The sequence below is a fragment of the Chrysochloris asiatica genome, unplaced genomic scaffold, assembly GCF_000296735.1.
Source record: "Chrysochloris asiatica unplaced genomic scaffold, ChrAsi1.0 scaffold00003, whole genome shotgun sequence".
Taxonomy (NCBI): Eukaryota; Metazoa; Chordata; class Mammalia; order Afrosoricida; family Chrysochloridae; genus Chrysochloris; species Chrysochloris asiatica.
The window spans coordinates 34,980,624-34,999,691 of record NW_006408521.1 but is presented as its reverse complement, the minus strand read 5'-3'; the positions used below and the strand labels follow the sequence as shown (position 1 = coordinate 34,999,691).

The following is a 19,068-nucleotide window of genomic DNA, read 5'->3' as shown; positions in this document are numbered from 1 at the left end:
GATTTAGAGCATGTAGATTTCTGCTCAGAAAACTGCCTGTCACAGCCAGTGTTGCAGAGAAAATAATCTGAAGACTGTGACGACTTGTGGAATGAGGTGAACAAAAGATGAAGCCTCTAATTCCACTCCCTCTCAAATCCTCTTCTCAGGGTACACACACAGTCAGCGGTAAGCACCCATTTTCAGATGTTTTTTGTCCGTCATTTTAGGGTGAAGGAACACTTTCTTGGAAATCCATGCCGTTTTGCAGCTACTCCCACATCATGGGATTGGTCAGCTAAAGTCTGTCCATATTTTGCAAAGGGTGGTTGATTAGCCACCTGCCCCAGAATTACATAATAAAATTGCCATGTCCTGGGCCCCATCCCCAAACTGCTGAATTATAATTCCTATTAGTGAGTTCAGTAACCTGCTTAAATAGATTAGTATGAGTAAGGCGGTTTTAGGATCCTGTCTTTGATACGTTTTGAGTTGTGCACTTTCATTTCTTCTAGTGGCATTTTTTGAACACTTTACACAAATAGCAATATGATACACCGACCGAGTTTAATTTGGGCAGTCAGAGAGGGAATCCAGAGGTAGGCCAAAGTGCGTAGCAGGGAAAGAGATTGTGAGAGAGAGGCTAAACAAAAAAGCAGAGGGAAACCCAATTCACACAAGTAATTCCCCAGTTTTCCCCACTGCCCTGCAGGAAAAGTCATATGAAGGGATGCAGCGCCACCTACCGTTCCTTTTGCGCATCGATGCAGCGTCTGCCAATATGCTCTACCTTCTCTGTCCAGCCAGCCAGCTGCATTAGGACAGACTGCACCCCGTGTGCATAGCAGAAAATCTTAAAAGACAGGCTTTGGGCAGTGGGAATCATTTGTACTAAACCTATTAAATTAAATTAACACAAGAGTTTGTGAGAACCTCAAAAACAAATGCTGTGCACACATCTACAATACGATCCCAACGTGATTCAAATAGCTTGCACTTGGCTACTAATTGCAAGGCTGTCTATTTAAATCCCCTCCGTGGTGCAATGCAAGGAAAACCTTCTAATCCAAAGCACACGGGATATCCATGAGTTAGAATCAACTTTATGGCAAGGGATTTTTAAAAAATAATATACATGCAAGAATGAATGTATGCAAACGCACATGTACGGATTTCAGGGCCTGTACGGCTGGTCTGCTGTGGGTACTGACTACCTCTAAGATCCTGTTAGCTTCCTCTCTCCGTCCCCCCCCACCCCCGCCACATTTCTTGTTGGCAGCCACACTGGTCGTAAACATGCCTCCCACATGGTGAACACATGTCCTCCCTCAAGTCTTCACCCTGGAGAATCCCAAGTGGATCCTCGGCACATCCCTTCATTTCTTACAGGTGGAATGTCATTTCCTCAGAGACTGTCATTCCCTCTCACCTACCCAGCTGAATGTGTTTAACACCTGCCTTGCTCTCTCTCATCATTAAGCTCCACCAAGTGCAGGTGCCCTGACCACCTAGAACCAGGCCTGACACATTGTTGTTAAGTGCCATTGAGTAGGTTCTGAATCATAGCAACCTTTACAGCGTTTCCAAGGATCTGCTGGTGGGTTTGAAACGCTGAGCTTGAGGTTAGCAGTCTAGTGCTTACCCTACAGCATCATGTCAGATCTCTATTAAAACCAACTAATTTGGATTCCATTTTGTTTGCAAGCATTTTGCTTATGAAAATTAACCCCAGGCTACCACTGGGCAGCTCATGCAGACATAAGATCCCTTGTTTAGAAGTGATCGCTGTACCCCTTGCATCTTAGCACATGTCTTGTTAATCCTATTGAATGATTCATCAACTGTCTTTACTTCAGCTTACATGAGGAGCTGCTATTTTTTTGAGCCAAGAGGTTCTTACTTCTTTTCTAATATCAAACAACAGAATGGAACGTGTATTTACCAAGCATAGTAAGGCCACTGATTCTATATTCTGACTGTAAATGTTCCCTTCTGTCAATATTTATATTTTGGAGAGCCAGTCAGCTGCCATTTCAGCCATTTCTGGGTTTATGAATGAGGATAAACACATGACACATCACAGCACTAAAAAAAGTTCTGCGAATGAAAGACCAGAGTTCACTTAACGTGATTCATTTCTCAGCAAACTTATCAAGCACGTAGTAGTTATCCTTACTTTGATCTGATTTTTTTTTCTTTTTAATGAAAATGCTCTGATGTGGGAGACACACGTGAAAATCAAGCCCTGGCATTTTGGCTTAGCATTCTATCTGATTCAGTTAGACGAGGGAGTCAGGGAGAGTACCGCAGAGGAAGGGCTCTGGAACTGACATTAAAGACAAGTGTAAGCAAAGACACTGGGGCAGGACAAAGCATGGCTGGCTGGAGGAAAACGTGTCCTGAGGGAATAGCAAGAGCCAGGCAATAAATTAGAGCACCTGTCAGGTGCTCTGTCCACTGCCCCCAACATATTTAAGGAATAGTAAGTGATGGCTCTTAGGAGATCTTTTGTTAAAAGGAGTTTGAAAAGGTCATTTGTCTACTGACCAGAGTGTGGACTCAGGTTCACACCTGGAATGGGTGCTTCTTAACTGTGTGACCTTGCACTACTCACCTGTCTCTTTATTCTTCATTCAGTGGGAAGAGTAGTAGTGTGAACTTCATAGGTTGTTGCATGGGTTAAATGAGGAGGGGAAAAAAGTAAGAGGCCTTGCAGAATATGAAGCATTAAGTTTTTGCTCAATAAATGCTATCCTCCTGCCCTTATTATGTTATCAAACTGCTCTGACTTATAAACAGCTGCTTCCCAACATATGGCTGGTTGTTGTTGTTAAGTGTTTATCGAGTTGGTTCTGACTTATCATAAGCCTGTGTAGGGTTTTCAAGAGTGACTGGTAGGATTGAACTGCTACCCTTGTGGTTGGTAGTACAGAGTTTATCCAGCAGCAAGTAGACACCAGGAATTATAAGACAGAAAATCTGTTAGGCCTCTTATTCTATAGAGCTTGCTGTGAACAAAGACAGAAGCAGTAAATTACATCATTTGTTCACATGTGTGGTCCACACTTGAATATTAACTGTATGCCAGCTAACCATAAAGGTAAATAAAGGATTATTACTGTTAAGACATTGGAAATCTCTATCCTGTGTCTCATAAAGTTTAGATCAATATGTGTTAGTGATTATTATAATTAAGTAATGGGAATCTGAAATCTTAAAGAGTGGGTGACATGATCAGCTTGATTTTCTAGAAAAATCACTTTCACAGTAGTTTGGAGAATGGATTTGAGTGGCAAAAGGCTAGGGGAAATCTGTAAGAACGTTATAATGGACCAGGTGAGCGAAGTTCTTAGAAAATGTACCAGGGATCTCTGATTGTTGAGAGTAAAAAGTTCATGGAAAATTCCATTATTTTTTAATTGAATTGTTCCATGAACTTTTTGAGGTCCTACATGATAAACACTGGACTGCTAATCACAAGGTCAATGGTTCAAACCCACCAACTACTACTCAGCAGCCCTACACCAGGTCACTATGCATAGGAACCAACTCAAGGGTGCTTAACAACAACAGTAACAATAGTGCACTTTTTGAAGCCTGCTCTTTATGAAACGACATCATTGGTTTCCTAAGATGATGTGGATGACTGGAAAGAAAGACGTTTTACTTCCATGGATTGGAGTTACTTGTACTCGTTGGGTTCTACTTGTGGATTGGGTCCCTGGATGAGTATGTTGTCCATTAAGACATGAGAGGCCTTCAGATAGTTTATGGAAATTTTCATTCTATTTTCCCACAAACTTTTGAAGTCCCCTCATACAGAGAATGTGAAAACAATTGGCTTGGGAGTTCTCAGCATCATTTCATAGTTGATGTTCAGGGTAAGGGTGATATTGCCCCACTGAAGAGGCGGTAGAGAGAGAAAGAGGCTAAAGCCCGGTCCCTGGGTATCATATTTAAAGGGTAAGCAGCGTAAGAAGCAGTATTAATTCCAGATGGAAAGGTCTCACATACTAGTCTTCTCCAACTTCTAGAAACATGTTGATAGTAGATTTGCATCTTGTTCACCTCAAATGCAGCTACAATTTTCCAGAAATAATAACCCCAAAATGAGATTTGGTGTCACAGTAAAGGCCCTTTTAGTTCTTTTGAGCGTGTACACTGGTTAAGACTGATGATTTATATGAGCCTCTATAAGTAAGTGTAACTATAAGTAAAACAATCCTGTTTTTTATTTGAGTGCATCCTGAAAATCTCCTAACCACAACCATCTGTATCTACTCATGAATACCTTTCTCTTAGAAAAACTGAGCACCAGTTTGTGTCCTGCTTAGCTAATCAGATGGCTTTACACATACTCAGATAAAAACAAAGTTGCCCACATTCCCACACACCTATTTACACACACACAAGCTTTAAAAATCCAATAAATACTAAATAATTACGTGTAGCACAGTTTGAGGATTTATTTCTCTTCAAAATGGATTCTCTGAGCTGTGTCCCTTCCTGGTTTACCACCAAGGGAAAAAATATCTTGTAAAGACTTTTCATTTCCCTGTGAAATCTAATACAAGGACTTCATAAATTGCTTGTAAATGTCTAAGCTTTTACATATGAATAACTCAGGTTTTACAATCATACAAAGATCTGTAAACGGAAACTGTTGAGACGCAATTGTTCACAATATATCCTTTTCTCCAAAGTGGGAAAGCATTGGAGTGTGGACTACGGGCTGCAGTGTCTTGAAGGCATCAAGAATGAATATGAGTTCTCTTCAGAGCAGGGCTGGGAAGCAGAGAAAGCCCTTCCTGCTCTAGGGTCCCTCTTTCTCTTGTGCCTCAGGTCCCCTGGAGCATGTGCACCTGTCTCTTCCCTTTGTCACCACAAAGAACAAAGAGGTCAACGCGACTGCAGTGCTGTGGCCCAGCCAAGTGGGCACCCTCACTTACGTGTGGTGGAAAGGAAACAATACGGAGGTGGGTTGCCCTTCAGTGCATGATCTGGTGACTAAAACTCAGCTCAGACTTCCTGAATGAAAGAAGAGGATCATTTGGCTCACATAACCTGAGTCTAGTGGTAGTTCTAGCTTCAGGAAGAGAGGAACTCTGTACTCAAATTAGTTCATCATTTTGTTCAGTCTCAGTCTCTCCCTCTCTGTCTCTTTCTACTCTCAACATTCTCCATCTTATCTCTGCCATCCTCTGTGTTGGCATTCTTCTCAGTTTAGAATGATATTTTTTTCCTTTTGCAGTGATCCTTAACAACCCAACCCTCACATCTCAGCAAAGAAATAAACTTTCCCCAAAATTCGAAGGGAAGTCTTAGAATCATGTACTATCGGCCAGAAAGAGAAGGGGATGTTGAAGTCAGCCTTCCTTGGTGCCACGTGAACAAAGTATGTGAGAAGTGGTTCCCAAATGGAAAAACAGAAGTTAAATGGCTGCTGGAGAGGCAAAAGAAACAGAATTCAGGATACTCCCATCCTTAAGTGGCTTTCTTATGATAAATCAGACATAGCCATTTCTTTAGGCCAGTTTTGCCCTGTATATTTTCCCAAATTTGATGAAACATCAGCAACAGCTGTAAAACCGGTAGAAAGTGTAATAGTATTTGTTATGCAAAGATCATCACTGTGCAGGTGAGGCGAGTGAAGATGAGGCAGCTGAGGTGGTTCGCTCCAATCTCCATCAGCTGCTTCACACACAGACCCAATTCCAGGTCTTCTCACACCTCCATTAATTGTCCTTCCCATCACGCCAGGCCACAGACTCTGTTTCAGTCTTCAACTCGCTTCTGTCTCAGAAATTAAAATGCTTGCAAACCTTTGTTAGGCAGTGATACTTCAGCCCCAAGTAACCCTCCTGAGGGCATAGAGATGAACTGCTCTGGATTGGATGGGCAAGTTTGATCTTCTTCCAGTAGAGTTGCTCTTTCTTGGTGAATTTGCTCTACTATACATCAGATATTAATGCATCTTATCTACCCCAGAGCTAAGCTGTGACTCTAACTGGAAACATAACTTGGTACAGACCCAGATCGACTAGGTCTAGACCTGCCAAGAGTCTGACAGAGGAAGGAATCACTCACATCTACTCCGGTTATGAAAAGAACCTTTTTTTATTATTATTATTTTTATTTTTTATCAATTCCTTATTAAACTATGCTTATAAATTTGTCTCACACTGAACCCCCTGTCCTCAGTGGAAATGGAAGAATCTATGTGATTAAACCTGCTAGCTAGTACTGGGAGGTGAAAATACTAAACAAGTGTCTTCGGTGTCTCTCTTTAATTTATATTTTTACACTTTGAAAAGAAAACTGAACTCTCAGCTGACCCTATTGAGTAGACTTCTAATGCTGAGCTTTCGTCTTCCCTCTGCCATACAGGGAGTTAAATGAATTTTGATTTTACAATTAATTAAGAAAAGATTGGAAAGAAATGTTTGTATGGAGTGAGTCAAGGGAGGTCAGCAAGCTAATCATCTTTTCCTTCAGGACCCTGGCGTCCGAGTTTATTACAGGCACCATTCCAACTTGGTGTTTTATTTATTTGTTTTTTGAGTCCCTAAACCTCCATCCAATTAGTACTCGTTTCCATAGCAGCTATCTAGAAAACTGCTGATAGAGCTTCTCAGAGGAAGCCAAGGCCCACAAGGTCACTGCTGTCTAACTAGTAGAGTTTGGTGTCCATGGGAGCAGTGTTGTGTTTCCATTTTATATAAATAGTACACTCCAGAAGTGAACAACAGGCTGCGTATACATTTTCAGTGACAGCTACTTAAACCTGGACTAACATGTACTCCCTGTTCTAGTCTTTTCTGAATCTTTCCTTGGGTTAAGAAATCTACATGATATGTGTAGGATATTTATTTATAAAGAAAACCACACCAGTAGCAAATAAGACCTATCACTTTCCCCAGCACTGAGTCAAGATAGTCACACAGAAGAGGTGTCAAATTCACAGGGATGAGCAGAATCACTTGGGTATCATGCTCCAAGGGTCTCCTTTCTCAGTTGGATTTGAATTGAGGGGGCATGAACGGAGTCACTTCTACTAGACTACACCAGGCAGAGCCCTGCTGAGTTCAACAGCTTGTTGGTGGTCCACTGTTTGGGCTGACTCATCATCCGTCACTAAACAATGTTTCTTTCTACCCTGCCGTGTTTGTTTTAGCCCTTGATCACCCTGGAGGGCAGCATAGCAGTTAAGTTTCTTTCTGAAGGAATGAACACCATCACAGTGCAGGTCTCAGCTGGGAATGCCATCCTGCAGGACACAAAGACCATTGCAGTGTACGGTAAGTGCTATTCCTTGCTGATTCGGCCACACCCTGTTGGTTAGGTGAGTTTGTTGAGCATCAGGGAGCTGGAAGCCATCTAGTGTGTAACCTTTACTTAGAGGAGAGTGGGTGATGCTTGGAAGAGCTAGTCTTCTCCCTTAATGAAGATGCTGGCCCCAGCAAAATAGCTTTTCTGCTGTGGACATAAGACCCTGAGGGTATACAACTATTTGCTCATGTTACCTTGGTAGTGTTGTTGTTGCTAAGTGTCGTCGAGTTGGTTCCGACCCACAGCGACCCTATATAGGGTTTCTGAGGAGAAGCTGGTGAGCTTGAACCACTGACCTTGCAGTTCAAATAGCTTTGCAATCTGGCTTATAGAGTTTTATTATTGTTGTTAAGTGCCATTGAGTGGATTCTGACCCATAGTGACCCTGTATAGAGCTTTGAAGGAGCAGCTGGTGAGCTTAAACCGCTGACTTTGTGATTCAAACTGACTTTGCAGTCCAGCACATTAACCCCATTGCGCCACACCAGGACTCCTTATAATGTGTTTGTTGTTGTTGTTAGGTGCCATCAAGTCGGTACAGAGCCATAGCAACCTTATGCACAGCAAAACGAAATAATGCCCCATCCTGGGCCAACCTCACTACTGTTGCCACGCTTGAGTCCATTGATGCTGCCACTTGGCTAATCCATCTCTTTGGGGGTCTTCCTCTTTTTCTCTGACCCTCCATCTTACCAAACATGATATCCTTCTCCAGCAACTGGTCCCTCCTGACAATATGTCCAAAGTATGAGACACGAAGTTTGGCCATCTTGGCCTCCAAGGAGCACTCTGGCTACACTTCTTCCAAAACGGATCTATTGGGTGTTTTGGCAGCCCATGGCACTTTTCAGTATTCTCCTCCAACACTGTATCTCAAAAGCATCAATTCTTCTATGGTCTTCCTCATTCACTGTCCAGCTTTTGCATGCATATGAGGTTATTGAAAATACCATGGCTTGGGTCAGGCACACCTCAGTCCTCAAGCTGACATCTTTGCTCTTCAACACTTTAAAAAGGCCTTGTGCAGCCGATTTACCTAATGCAATACGGCGTCTGATCTCTTTACTGCTGCTTCCATGAGTATTGATAGTTGATCTAAGAAGAATGAAGTCCTTGACAACTTCAATCTTTTCTCTGTTGATAAGAATGTTGTTTATTGGTCCAGTGGTGAGGATTTTTGTTTTCTTTACATTGAGATGCAATGAAGGCTGTGCTCTTTGATCTTCATCAGTAAATGTTTTAAGTCCTCTTCACTTTCAGCAAGCAAGGTCATACCATCTGCATATTGCAGGTTGTTAATGAGTCTTCCTCCAATCCTGATGCCACATTTTTCTTCATATAACCCAGCTTCTCGGATTAGTTGCTCAGCATGCTGGTTGAATATGTATGGTGAAAGAATATAACCTTGTCACACAGTTGTTGTTTTTTTTTTTATTTTAAACCATTCAATGTGCCCATGTTCTGTTCGAACAACTGCTTCTTGGTCCAGGTAGTTACCTCATGAGCACAATTAAGTGTTCCGGAATACTCATACTTCACAATGGTGTCCATAGCTGGTCATGATCCACACAATCAAAAGCCTTTGCATAGTCAATAAAGCACAGGTAAACATCTTTCTGATAATCTCTGCTTTCAGCCAAGATCCATCGGACATTAGCAATGATATCCCTCATTCCACGGCCTCTTCTGAATCCGGCTTGAACCTCTGGAAGTTCTCTGTCAATGTATTATTGTAGCTATTTCTGTATTACCTGTAGCGAAGCCTTACTCACATGGATATCAAAGAGATTGTCCGATGATTTCCGCATTCCGTTGAGTCACCTCTCTTTGGAATGGGCACAAATATGGATCTCTTTCAATCAGTTAGCCAGATAGCTGTCTTCCAAATTTCTTGGCAAAGATGATTGAGTGCCTCCTGTGCCCCTCACTTTCTTGAAAAATTCCAATTTTTATTCCATCAATTCCTGGTGCCTTGTTCTTTGCCAATTCCTTCAGTGCACCTCGGACTTCCTCCTTCAGTATCATTGGCTCTTGATCCTATGCTACCTCTTGAAATTGTTGAACATTAACCATTTCCTTTTGGTACAGTGATGCTGTGTATTCCTTCCATCTTCTCTTGATGCTTTCTGCATCATTGAATAATTTGCCCAGAGAATCTTTCAATAACTAAAGTAAAGGCTTAAATTTTTTCTTCAGTTCCCCCAGTTTGACAGATGCTGAGCATGTTCTTCGTTTTTGGTTTTCTGACTCCAGATCTTTGCACATTTTGTTGTAATATTTGGCTTTATCTTCTTGTAAGGCTCACTAATTCTATTTGGAGTTTTAGTATTATTTGGACAGCTAAAATCTGTTACAATAACAGTTAATGTGGAAGATTTTGTCTAGTTCCACTTTAAAAATGCTTGATTATTAAGAGGGACCTACAAATGTTTAAATACTCTAAAAAAATCTTCTCCACAAATGAATATTAACAATAAACTTACCACAAGAGCACCCACACTTGCAGATAATACCCATTTGAGTTAGCTTCAATGGCTGGATGATCAGAATTCAATTAGAAGAAGAAAGAAGAGGAAAAAAAGAGTAATCTGATACAATTTGATGAACTTGACTTACACCTAAGGATACAGTCGCTCAAAAGAGGGAACTAATCTTTACATTCCTACCCCCTTTATACACAGAATAGACAGGGATGGGCAACTTGGACATTGGCTACCAAAAATGAGGGGTTACCAATGCAAAAATGACTGGCTTACAAGCTTTCAGGAGGGAACCTAGATCCATAGGGCGTGGAGGAAGGCAGAATCTCCATGGAGTAATATCCAATCTCTCTGGACAGGGCTGATGAAAGGAGATGTGGATAGCACTTGTATGGCACAATAGTGAATAATTGCTATCAGGACTGACTGTGAGGGTTGGAAATGTAAAGGTAGACATTTTGTAGCAAAACGAGGGGAGTGGTGGGCTTTGCAGTCCAGGAGCGGAGGTCGCTGTGACCATCAAGGGAGAAGAGCAAAATGACGGACCCTACAGTTTGAAACTGCCGGCGGTTCCGCGGGAGAAAGATGAGGCTTTCTGCTCCTGTAAATATTTATAGCCTCGGAAACCCTGTACAGAGTCGCTATCAGTGGGAACCAACTCCACAGCACATGATAACAACCCAGAGAAGCAGTGATGGAGGCAGAGACTATGAAGTGGAGAGAGGGAATGGCTGGGCCTCTAGACCCAGAGACGGAGAGGGGCTGTGTGCTGACAACCAGGGGGCAGGCTTGCAGGGTATACCCTTTGGTTGGTTGATGATGCATGGAGGGGATTGTAACCATGGCAATGAACCGATATACGATAGGATGAATGTAAAGTTAATGTTCTCCCATGTAAACTATCACATAATTCACAATAAAATACATAAAAAATAAATAAACTTAAGTTAAAAGTCATGGAGGGTGAAAACAAAATGCCTAGTTATAGAGTGGTATTGGTTTGAACACATGACTGGACAGAACAATTAGGGAGAATTGAACATGATTAGAGTATTAGATGGAATGAAAATTAACTGAAATACAAAAGTGGAAATATTTGATGGGAAAGGGGCGATTAAAAACAGCATATATAGATTGATCTCATTTTGAATTTTTCTTATGTTTAAACAATCCTTAAATGGATATGCATGAAGTGTGACTGTTTTGTGATTGTTTTTAAGTGACATTGAGTCAGTTCTGACTCCTAGCGACCCTGTGTAGCGTTTCTGACGCTGTCAAACCTCATCTTTGAGGGAGAAGCAAGCTTCGTCTTTCTCCTGCAGAGTGGCTAGCGGGCTTGAATTCCTGACCTTGTGGTTTACAGTCCAGTGCTGAGCCCCTGAGCGCCCAAGTGTGACTACTATTGTTAATGTGTCGAGTCTGTTCTGTCTCCTAGTGAGTCTGTATAGGATTTCCGAGGCAGTGAATCTTTAAGGGAGCAGAAATCCTCATGTTTCTCCCACAAAGTGGCTGGTGGGCTCAAACTGCTAATCTTGTGGTTGGCAGTCCAGTGCTTATCGTACAGAGCCTCTGCACTCCCAGTGTGACTGGCAGATGACAAAAATGTAAACTTTTATCATTAATGCGAAAATTGCTTGTGTATGTTTTGAAAGATTAACATTTTAATTCAGACAAAAATTTTAAAGTGAATATAAATAAACACCATGATGAGTGAAAGGGACCGAGAGAAAGATGGGCAAACTAGCTTGGGACCCAAATTAAATTAATTGCCTCAGTTGGAGAATTAATTGACTCAATAAGGTCATCGTGGACTAGATTTTCCTTTGTGGAAACCCATCCTGTTTTCGTTTCTGATCTTTCCAACTTGACCTTTGAATTCAGAAAAGGATTGAGAAGCAAATTTGGACATATCTGATGGTCAAATGGCCTTAAGAACACGTTTCCTTCCATGACCGGGCATTAGATTTCACAGTGGTTCCTTTCTTCCTTTATAGCCCCCAGCAGTGAGTGGAAGTAGATTTGGTTTTATTGTTGTTAAGTGCCTTTGTGTTGATTCCAACTCACAGCAACCCTGTATAGGGTTTCTGAGCAGCAGCTGGTGAACCTAGTGGTTCACAGTCCAGTGCTGACCCTACAATGCCACACACCAGGAGTCCTGGAAGTAGATAGAGCTGCAGTTTTCCTAACACTGTCCTGTCAGGAAGGTAACCTGCAAGCCAGAAGCCCAGCCCAAAACTGTATAAAGGAGGAGTTCTGATTGCCTTTCCTTTCCCTGTCTCCTTTCTATGTGCTAGGAATGCTTTTAATCCTCAAAAAAACCAAATTCTTACTATAAGGTGCATGGCAATATTATCTCCATTGTTCGTAGACATAACAGACCCCCCAGCTATTAAGTTGTGAAGGCGGGCATGCAGCCTAACCTATCTAGCCTGCATCCACGCACTGCGTCTCCTCTGCTTAACTGGCTCTCGTTGCTTTTCCTTCTGATGCTCTTTTTCTTTCCTCTCCTTGGCCTCACTGGCAGCACTAATGGATACTGACCCTTTAGTCCCTTAGATGTCCTTCTCTTCATTATGCATACTGGCAAACCCCGCCCCATTAGAATTTTAGAGAGAATCATAAAATTGGAAGGTCTTTGGGCTTATCTGCTCCAGCCCCATCATTTTACAGAAAAGCAACTATAGTCCAGACATGAGAAATGAGTGGCTAAAAATCATTCCACTCTTTAGGGACAGGTCTAAGAATAATCAAGGTGGTGATGCTGGTTGTAATGAACATAGATGAAGCTCTTTTCTAAGCATTTGATGTGATCTGTTTCATGAAGTCCTCTAAAAAGAGTTACGAGAAACAGTCTATAATTGTCCCTGTTTTACACATGAGAACATACAAAGTCTATTGATCAAACCTACCAAAACCAACCAAACCCACTGCCACCGAATTGATTCCCACTCAGAGCAATTCTATAGGACAGAGTAGAAACTCCCTAGGGTTTCTAAGACTCTATACAGACAGTCTCATCTTGTGTCCATGGAGCACCTGGTGGGTTTGAACCACCAGCCTTGCGTTTAGCAGCCCAAGAATTCTGAATCCAGAGGAAATGTTCTTCACTACCTTCCACCTCCTACAATCTCTTTAAAAGGATTATCCAAGAGTGGGTCATCCTTTCTCCAGTAGTTAATCTCCCTTCCCTTCATTACATGCATGGGCACATGAAGTAATACCTCCCTCTCCCCAACCAGATTTCTCAACCATCAACCATCTTCAATTTGTCTTTTTAGATGAGTAGTTTAGAATCCCACGTTAGTGGTTAAAAACAAGACCAGTTGGTATTGAATCAACCCCAATTCATGGTCACCCATGTGTGGCAGAACAGAACTGTCCTCCATAGGGCTTGTAGTGACTGATTTATTTGGAATTAGATCACCAGATCTTTCAGGGCACCTCTGTGTGGGCTTGAACCATCAGCCTTTTGATTAGCAGATGAGTGCGTTAACCAGTTGCACCATCTCATCTGAGGACTCCATGGATGTGATTGTTGTTGATTAAATGGTGTTGTGTAGCTTCCCACTCATAGCTACCCTGTATAGATAGGGTTTCTGAGGCTGTAGGCCTTAGCGGGAGCAGAAAGCCTCCTCTAATGGACTGGAATCACTGACTGGTGGCCTCAAACTGCCTCAGTCTAGTGCTTACCTTACAGAGCCACCGCACTCCCATGTATGTGATTAGGAAGTTTTGAGGATGAGTGTGAGTAAGGCGGCATCTTACATGGGAAGTTGACAGAGGGAGGAAGGTTACTTACTCACAACCTCACAGAAGGCTGCAGGAAGGAAAACTAAATTTGCATTGCTTTTGCCTAATTTGCTTCAAGGCACAGACTTGCTTTCAAATAGTGTATGTGGGGGGGTGTGGGGAGGGAAGAGAGAGAGAGAAATTATAGAATTCATCTCTTTAAGCAGCTGCTAGGAAAAAAAAAAACAAACCACAAAATCCAAAAGCTAAAAACTATATTATTGGTGTTTACCCTTTCCAGTTCTCCCACACGTGTCCCCTATATGTTTCTAGACATTCTCCCTCCCTGCCTTGCTACTTAGCATATTAAGTAATTATGGAGCGAGTGCTATCCGTTTTCTCATTTACATCCTTTTACTGAGGCAAACATTCTCCCTTAGTTGTAGATAAAGTCTCAGCTGTTTGGTTCGAAGTTCGGGTGGGGGACTATGATAATGACATAAACTTATATCTTCAAAGAGAAAAGTTGGGGCTCAGTGGTTGGCTCCTCAGTGTTGCCATTTACCACGCTACTAATTAATATGCATTTCATTATTCTCCATCAGAGCTGAGGCGGTGATATTCACATAGGTAGCCAGTGACTCATAAAATAGTCAAGCTTTGAAAAATATGTCTTAGGAATAGGGTAACTGCTTCAAATGCACACATTGTAATGTAAGAATCGTCAAAGCATGTGTTTGATAACACTTTAGCATTGTTAGGAAATACACAAGTGGCTGTTTATGCTTCCAGAATGGAGACTAGAAATTCCTGATACTTCTTAACCCCTTCTGAAACACAAGGACATGCTTTCTACTGTGGGTTTTAAAGCTAAATATATATATATTTTTTAAAAAATGCATGTTTGTTGAATAAGTAACTACAAAAATTCCAAAGGGTCTCCAGTGTAATTTGTACGTTTATTTATTCAATAAGCATGCATTAAATAAATCACAGATTAGCTGAATGTCTACTGTGCATCCTGCCCTTATAGACTTTATAATTTGTTATATTGCGGGTAAATGCAGAAATAACACAATTAAGACTAGAGGTGAGTCTGAAGACACAATCACATAGGGTCATATGATGAAAGTGCCTGTGGTGCGTGGAATAAAGGTGACTTGAGCTTCATAATGGGGGAGGTCCCTCCAGAGAAAGACTGAATGATGAGAAGAAGTCCCAGGTGCCCTGAGGTTGGAAGGAGTACCCTGGGATTAAGGGATGGGAGAAGGACAGGGTCGTGGAGCAGATGGAGAGTGCAGAGAATTCCGGGAGGACAGGAGAAAGGTGAGGAAGTCTATGAAGATGGAGGTAAGAATCTGAATTCTATTCTAAATGCTAGAGAGCTACTAGCAGGCTTTAGGGGAGTGAAGTAATCAGAGAGTTGTTGTTGTGGTTGCCATTGAGTTGGTTCCTACCCATAGCGACCCTGTATAGGATTAATGAAGAGCGACTGGTGAGCTTGAACTGCTGACCTTGAATCAGAGAGTTGTTGTTTTTAAGTGCCGCTGAGTCGGTGCCAACCCATAGTGACCCTGTACAGGGTTTCTGAGGCTGTAAATCTTTATTGGAGCAGAAAGCCTCATCTTTCTCCCACAGAGTGGCTGGTAGTTTCGAACTGCTGACCTTAAGGTTCACAGCCCGATTCGTAACCACTACGCTACCAGAGCTCCTTAGCAAGTATCAAAGACTATTTTGGGACAGGGGTTGTGGAGGCCAGAAGACTGTACCTCTCAGACCGCCAGCACAGCACCTGGGTGATGCTAATGGTTGCAGAGGTTTAACCAGAAGGCTAGAGATTCAGATCTACCTTATGGTCCCTCAAAAGAAAAGATCTGCTTCTGAAAAATCAGCCACTGAAAACCTGATGGAGCACAGTTCTGCTGGGACGAACATGGGGCCATCATGAGTTAGAGCCAACTCAACAGTAAATGATTTTAGACCTCCAACTACAGAGACTGTAAATGACCAAGGAGCTGGACTCCAAAAGCCACCACCAGTCTGGCATGAAGACCATGCTTTGCATGAGCTGTTCCCAGCTGATGACCGAAACCAGCAGCGCTTTTAACACAGACTCATTCCCAGGAAATGAGGGACTGCCTCTTCTGCCGGTGACTTTGGCTCAAAGAGCCACTGACAGTCTTGCTGAGACTGTATAGAGGTGGAGAAGACTTCTGCTAAACCTTCCTTCCAACTCTCTCTCACTTAGTGTTGTATTTAATATCTTTTTGGCATCATGGTTTATTGGAACCTCCTGTGGACTCCTTCCCATGTTCTCTGTTAGGCAATTTACTCCTAAGACTCTTGCTCTTTTCATCCCATCTTGGAGACTACTTTGCAGAGAACCTAGATTCACTGAGGGGCTACAGAGTAAACTCATAAAGCCCTAAATTAAAGAGCTAAAAGTCCATTATAGCAAATTGCCCTGCAGTCAAAAAACAGTAATAGAACAGTACGTGGATACTTATTACATAATCACATAATTGTTGTTGTTATGTGCCATGGAGTCGGTTCTGACTCATATCGACCCTGTACAGGGTTTCCGAGGCTGTCAATCTTTACAGGAGCAGAACGCCTCATCTTTCTCCCGCGGAACAGCTGGTAGTTTCGAACTGCTAAGGTTTGCAGCCCGATTTGTAACCACTACGCTACCACATAATAAGAATTATTATAACATCATACAATATTCATAAAGGGATGTGTAAAATACAGTGGTACCAACAAAAATAGAAAATTAAAATATGGGCTATGTAGGTAGTTGGGAAAGGCTCGAGTTAGAGTATCATGCTGTTGTGTGTGGACAGTGGGGGATGGAAAAGTCTAGATGGGAGATCACTAATGCAGAGTCATGAACCTGTGATGCATTCAGGGAAGTCCAGATCAGGTAGAGTCAAGAACTAGGAACAAGATGAGATAGGAGTGGGCCAGAGCCTGGAATGCCCAATAAGTCTTAGGGTTTGGGGCTGGAACATCAGGAGCTAGGGAGATAGCAGGGACAAGGTACTGGATTTATAGTCTAAAAGTCTTTTCAGAGACTGGGGGTGAAAGAGACCCTTCTTTAGGGCTTTGTCTAAGATCTAAATCATGAGACTTTTTGGAAGAAGTGATTCACTCATGAATTCCTTCTGCTGTTGTATCCCCAGAGGAATTCCGGTCCTTTCGCCTATCCTTTTCTCCAAACCTAGACGACTACAATCCGGACATCCCTGAGTGGAGGAGGGACATCAGCCGAGTCATCAAAAAATCCCTGGTGGAAGTAAGTGTAAATAGTGCCTTCTCCTGCCCAGGCACATTTTCCCTCTGTCCTTGCAGAGCTTCATGGTGAGGGACCCCCATATACAGAAGTGACAGGAAGGAGCTGAAGTCCATAGAGGTTTAGTTCATCTGTCTGAGATGATATCTTCCTTGCTGAGTGCCACACACGTAGACGTATCATAGATGTGATGGTGGGTATGCAAACAGGACCCAGACCCATGGTCCCTGCCCTCTGAATTTATTCTGCTTGAAGAGTAAGGAGACAACCATAGATGTTTATGACACACAGAGCAAAGGCCTCCATCAGGTCATTAGTGAAGTCAGCTGCTGCACATAATAATGAAGGGACACATCAAGGTTCTCAGAGTTGAGTAAGATTAGAATGCGCCACCATGCAAACAAACATTACAGAAAGCACTCAGGGCATATGATCTCTCCCAGTGCTTTTAAAGGTATCCCTCTCCTGCAACAGCTCCAAGAGAAAGCGGTCATAATCCCCATTTAACAGAGAAGGCAATTTAGGATTAGAGAAGCAAAGGAATTTGCCCCAAGTCTCACATCTAATAGGTGGATAATGTGCACATTTTAAGTCTGATCTCAATGCCTGGAATTTTATACATGCAACACAGCCTTCTGAGATTCCTAGGAAAATGCGAAGGAGGTATGGCTTACTCCTCTCTGAGAAATTAACATGGACAATTTGAGACAGCACTTTATTTCTGGCATCTCTTCTCCCGGTATACTCCACTTTCATGACTGAACAAAGGAATGGGACAGCCACCCATCTCCTGGAATTTATTATACGATGCTAAAAAATCATAAATGAGCTACATCTCCCAAGAATATTTTTTAACCCAGAAGACAATTCAACTTAAAGTGTTCAGTACATGTTTTCTCCTGTTTGCACCCAGTATTATGAAGTCACATGACACCAAGAGATGAGGAGATATGGGAGCTCAGATAACCCCCGCTCTTTAAATAGGTTCTCCATCCAGCCTCTAGCTAACCTTCCCTATCTTCATAATTGTTTCTATCACCTTTGCTGACATGGGTTTAGCACACTTAGATAATATTTCAGGTATTCTCTATGCTTCAAAACGTTCACATATTTAATCTACAAAATCACCTTATAAAGTAGATATGATTATCCTCAGTCCACAGGTGAGGAATCCAAATTCAGAGACATTAGATTGAATGCCCAAGGTTATAAAATTAAAATTCAAGCTCTGAACTCAGATGATCTAAGTTTGAATTTTGATTGTGGGGTTTCTAAGCCACTCCATTTGATGGCTGTCCCTTTCTGTGCTATGTAGGATAACAGGGCTGGGTGGAGCAACACTGGAGCAGAGAAGGGGCATCTTCATGTGCCTCAGGGTACCTCACATGGCGCTGTCTTCATGGCTCTCAGCATCCTTGGCATGATTAGTAACTAACCATTGTGAACACTACATATTCAACTGAAATAAGCCTTTTTTGTCCTTGGAGCTGCCTGTTGTCCTGTCCAGGGTGTGACCGCTATTTTATCTCTTCGGCTGTTCAAAAGAGATGGCTCCCTTCGATGACCTCAGTGCCAGCCTCCTTCAGTATGCAGCATTCTGGAGACCCACATCCCTGTAGATCTCCCAGGTGACAGTCAAACTCTCCCAGGTGATTTATCAACCTGGCACTAGGTCAGCAATAAGTAGATTTCCAGTCTGATTTTTCTCCATACTCATTATCCAGGGATCAGATGCTCCGAATCTTCACCTGTTCACCATCTGACCAGTAACCTAAAAATCACTGCTCATATTTCTAGACTGCTGCATAGCAAAACCAGCTAAAGGCAGAATAAATGAATTGGTTCACTACTTTCCAAAACTGTATGGTAGTTGTGGTGAGGTTAATGCCTTCCAGTTATTAAGGCCTTCAGGTCAACAAATCCCAAGATGCTGCTTCCCCAGGCCTTGGTTCCCAGACCCACTTTTGTCTTTGAGATCAGTAATTATTTGGGTGGGGGGAGGGGTGTCACTTTGTTAAGTCCTGTGGTATCACACTGTCAGTGTAGTACCACATTGTTTAATAAACCTTACAAGTGAAATCAGCGTATTTCTCATGGTCTTCCTATTATGTATTTGATATAAAACTAGTTACCTTTACCTCTTCAAAGAAGCTTTTGTATTGACAAGTCACAGTGAAATATTTAATTGAATGTTATGATAGGTAAGGTTGTGTGTCAGCTTGATTGGGGCATGCATGTTGTCTGTGGTTTGGCAATATC

At 42.2% G+C, this 19,068-nt stretch overlaps 1 protein-coding gene across 3 annotated transcripts in view; it reads left to right on the top strand.

Annotated features, from left to right (window-relative positions):
* Nucleotides 1-19,068, top strand: part of SORCS1 (sortilin-related VPS10 domain containing receptor 1) — a 749,465-nt gene that overhangs the window by 684,219 nt on the left and 46,178 nt on the right. For all 3 annotated transcript variants that reach the window (XM_006831326.1, XM_006831324.1, XM_006831325.1), the window contains exons 20-22: nucleotides 4,822-4,955; nucleotides 7,154-7,277; nucleotides 16,700-16,812. In XM_006831326.1, the coding sequence (XP_006831389.1) occupies nucleotides 4,822-4,955; nucleotides 7,154-7,277; nucleotides 16,700-16,812 (371 nt within the window). The remainder of the gene's footprint in view (nucleotides 1-4,821; nucleotides 4,956-7,153; nucleotides 7,278-16,699; nucleotides 16,813-19,068) is intronic.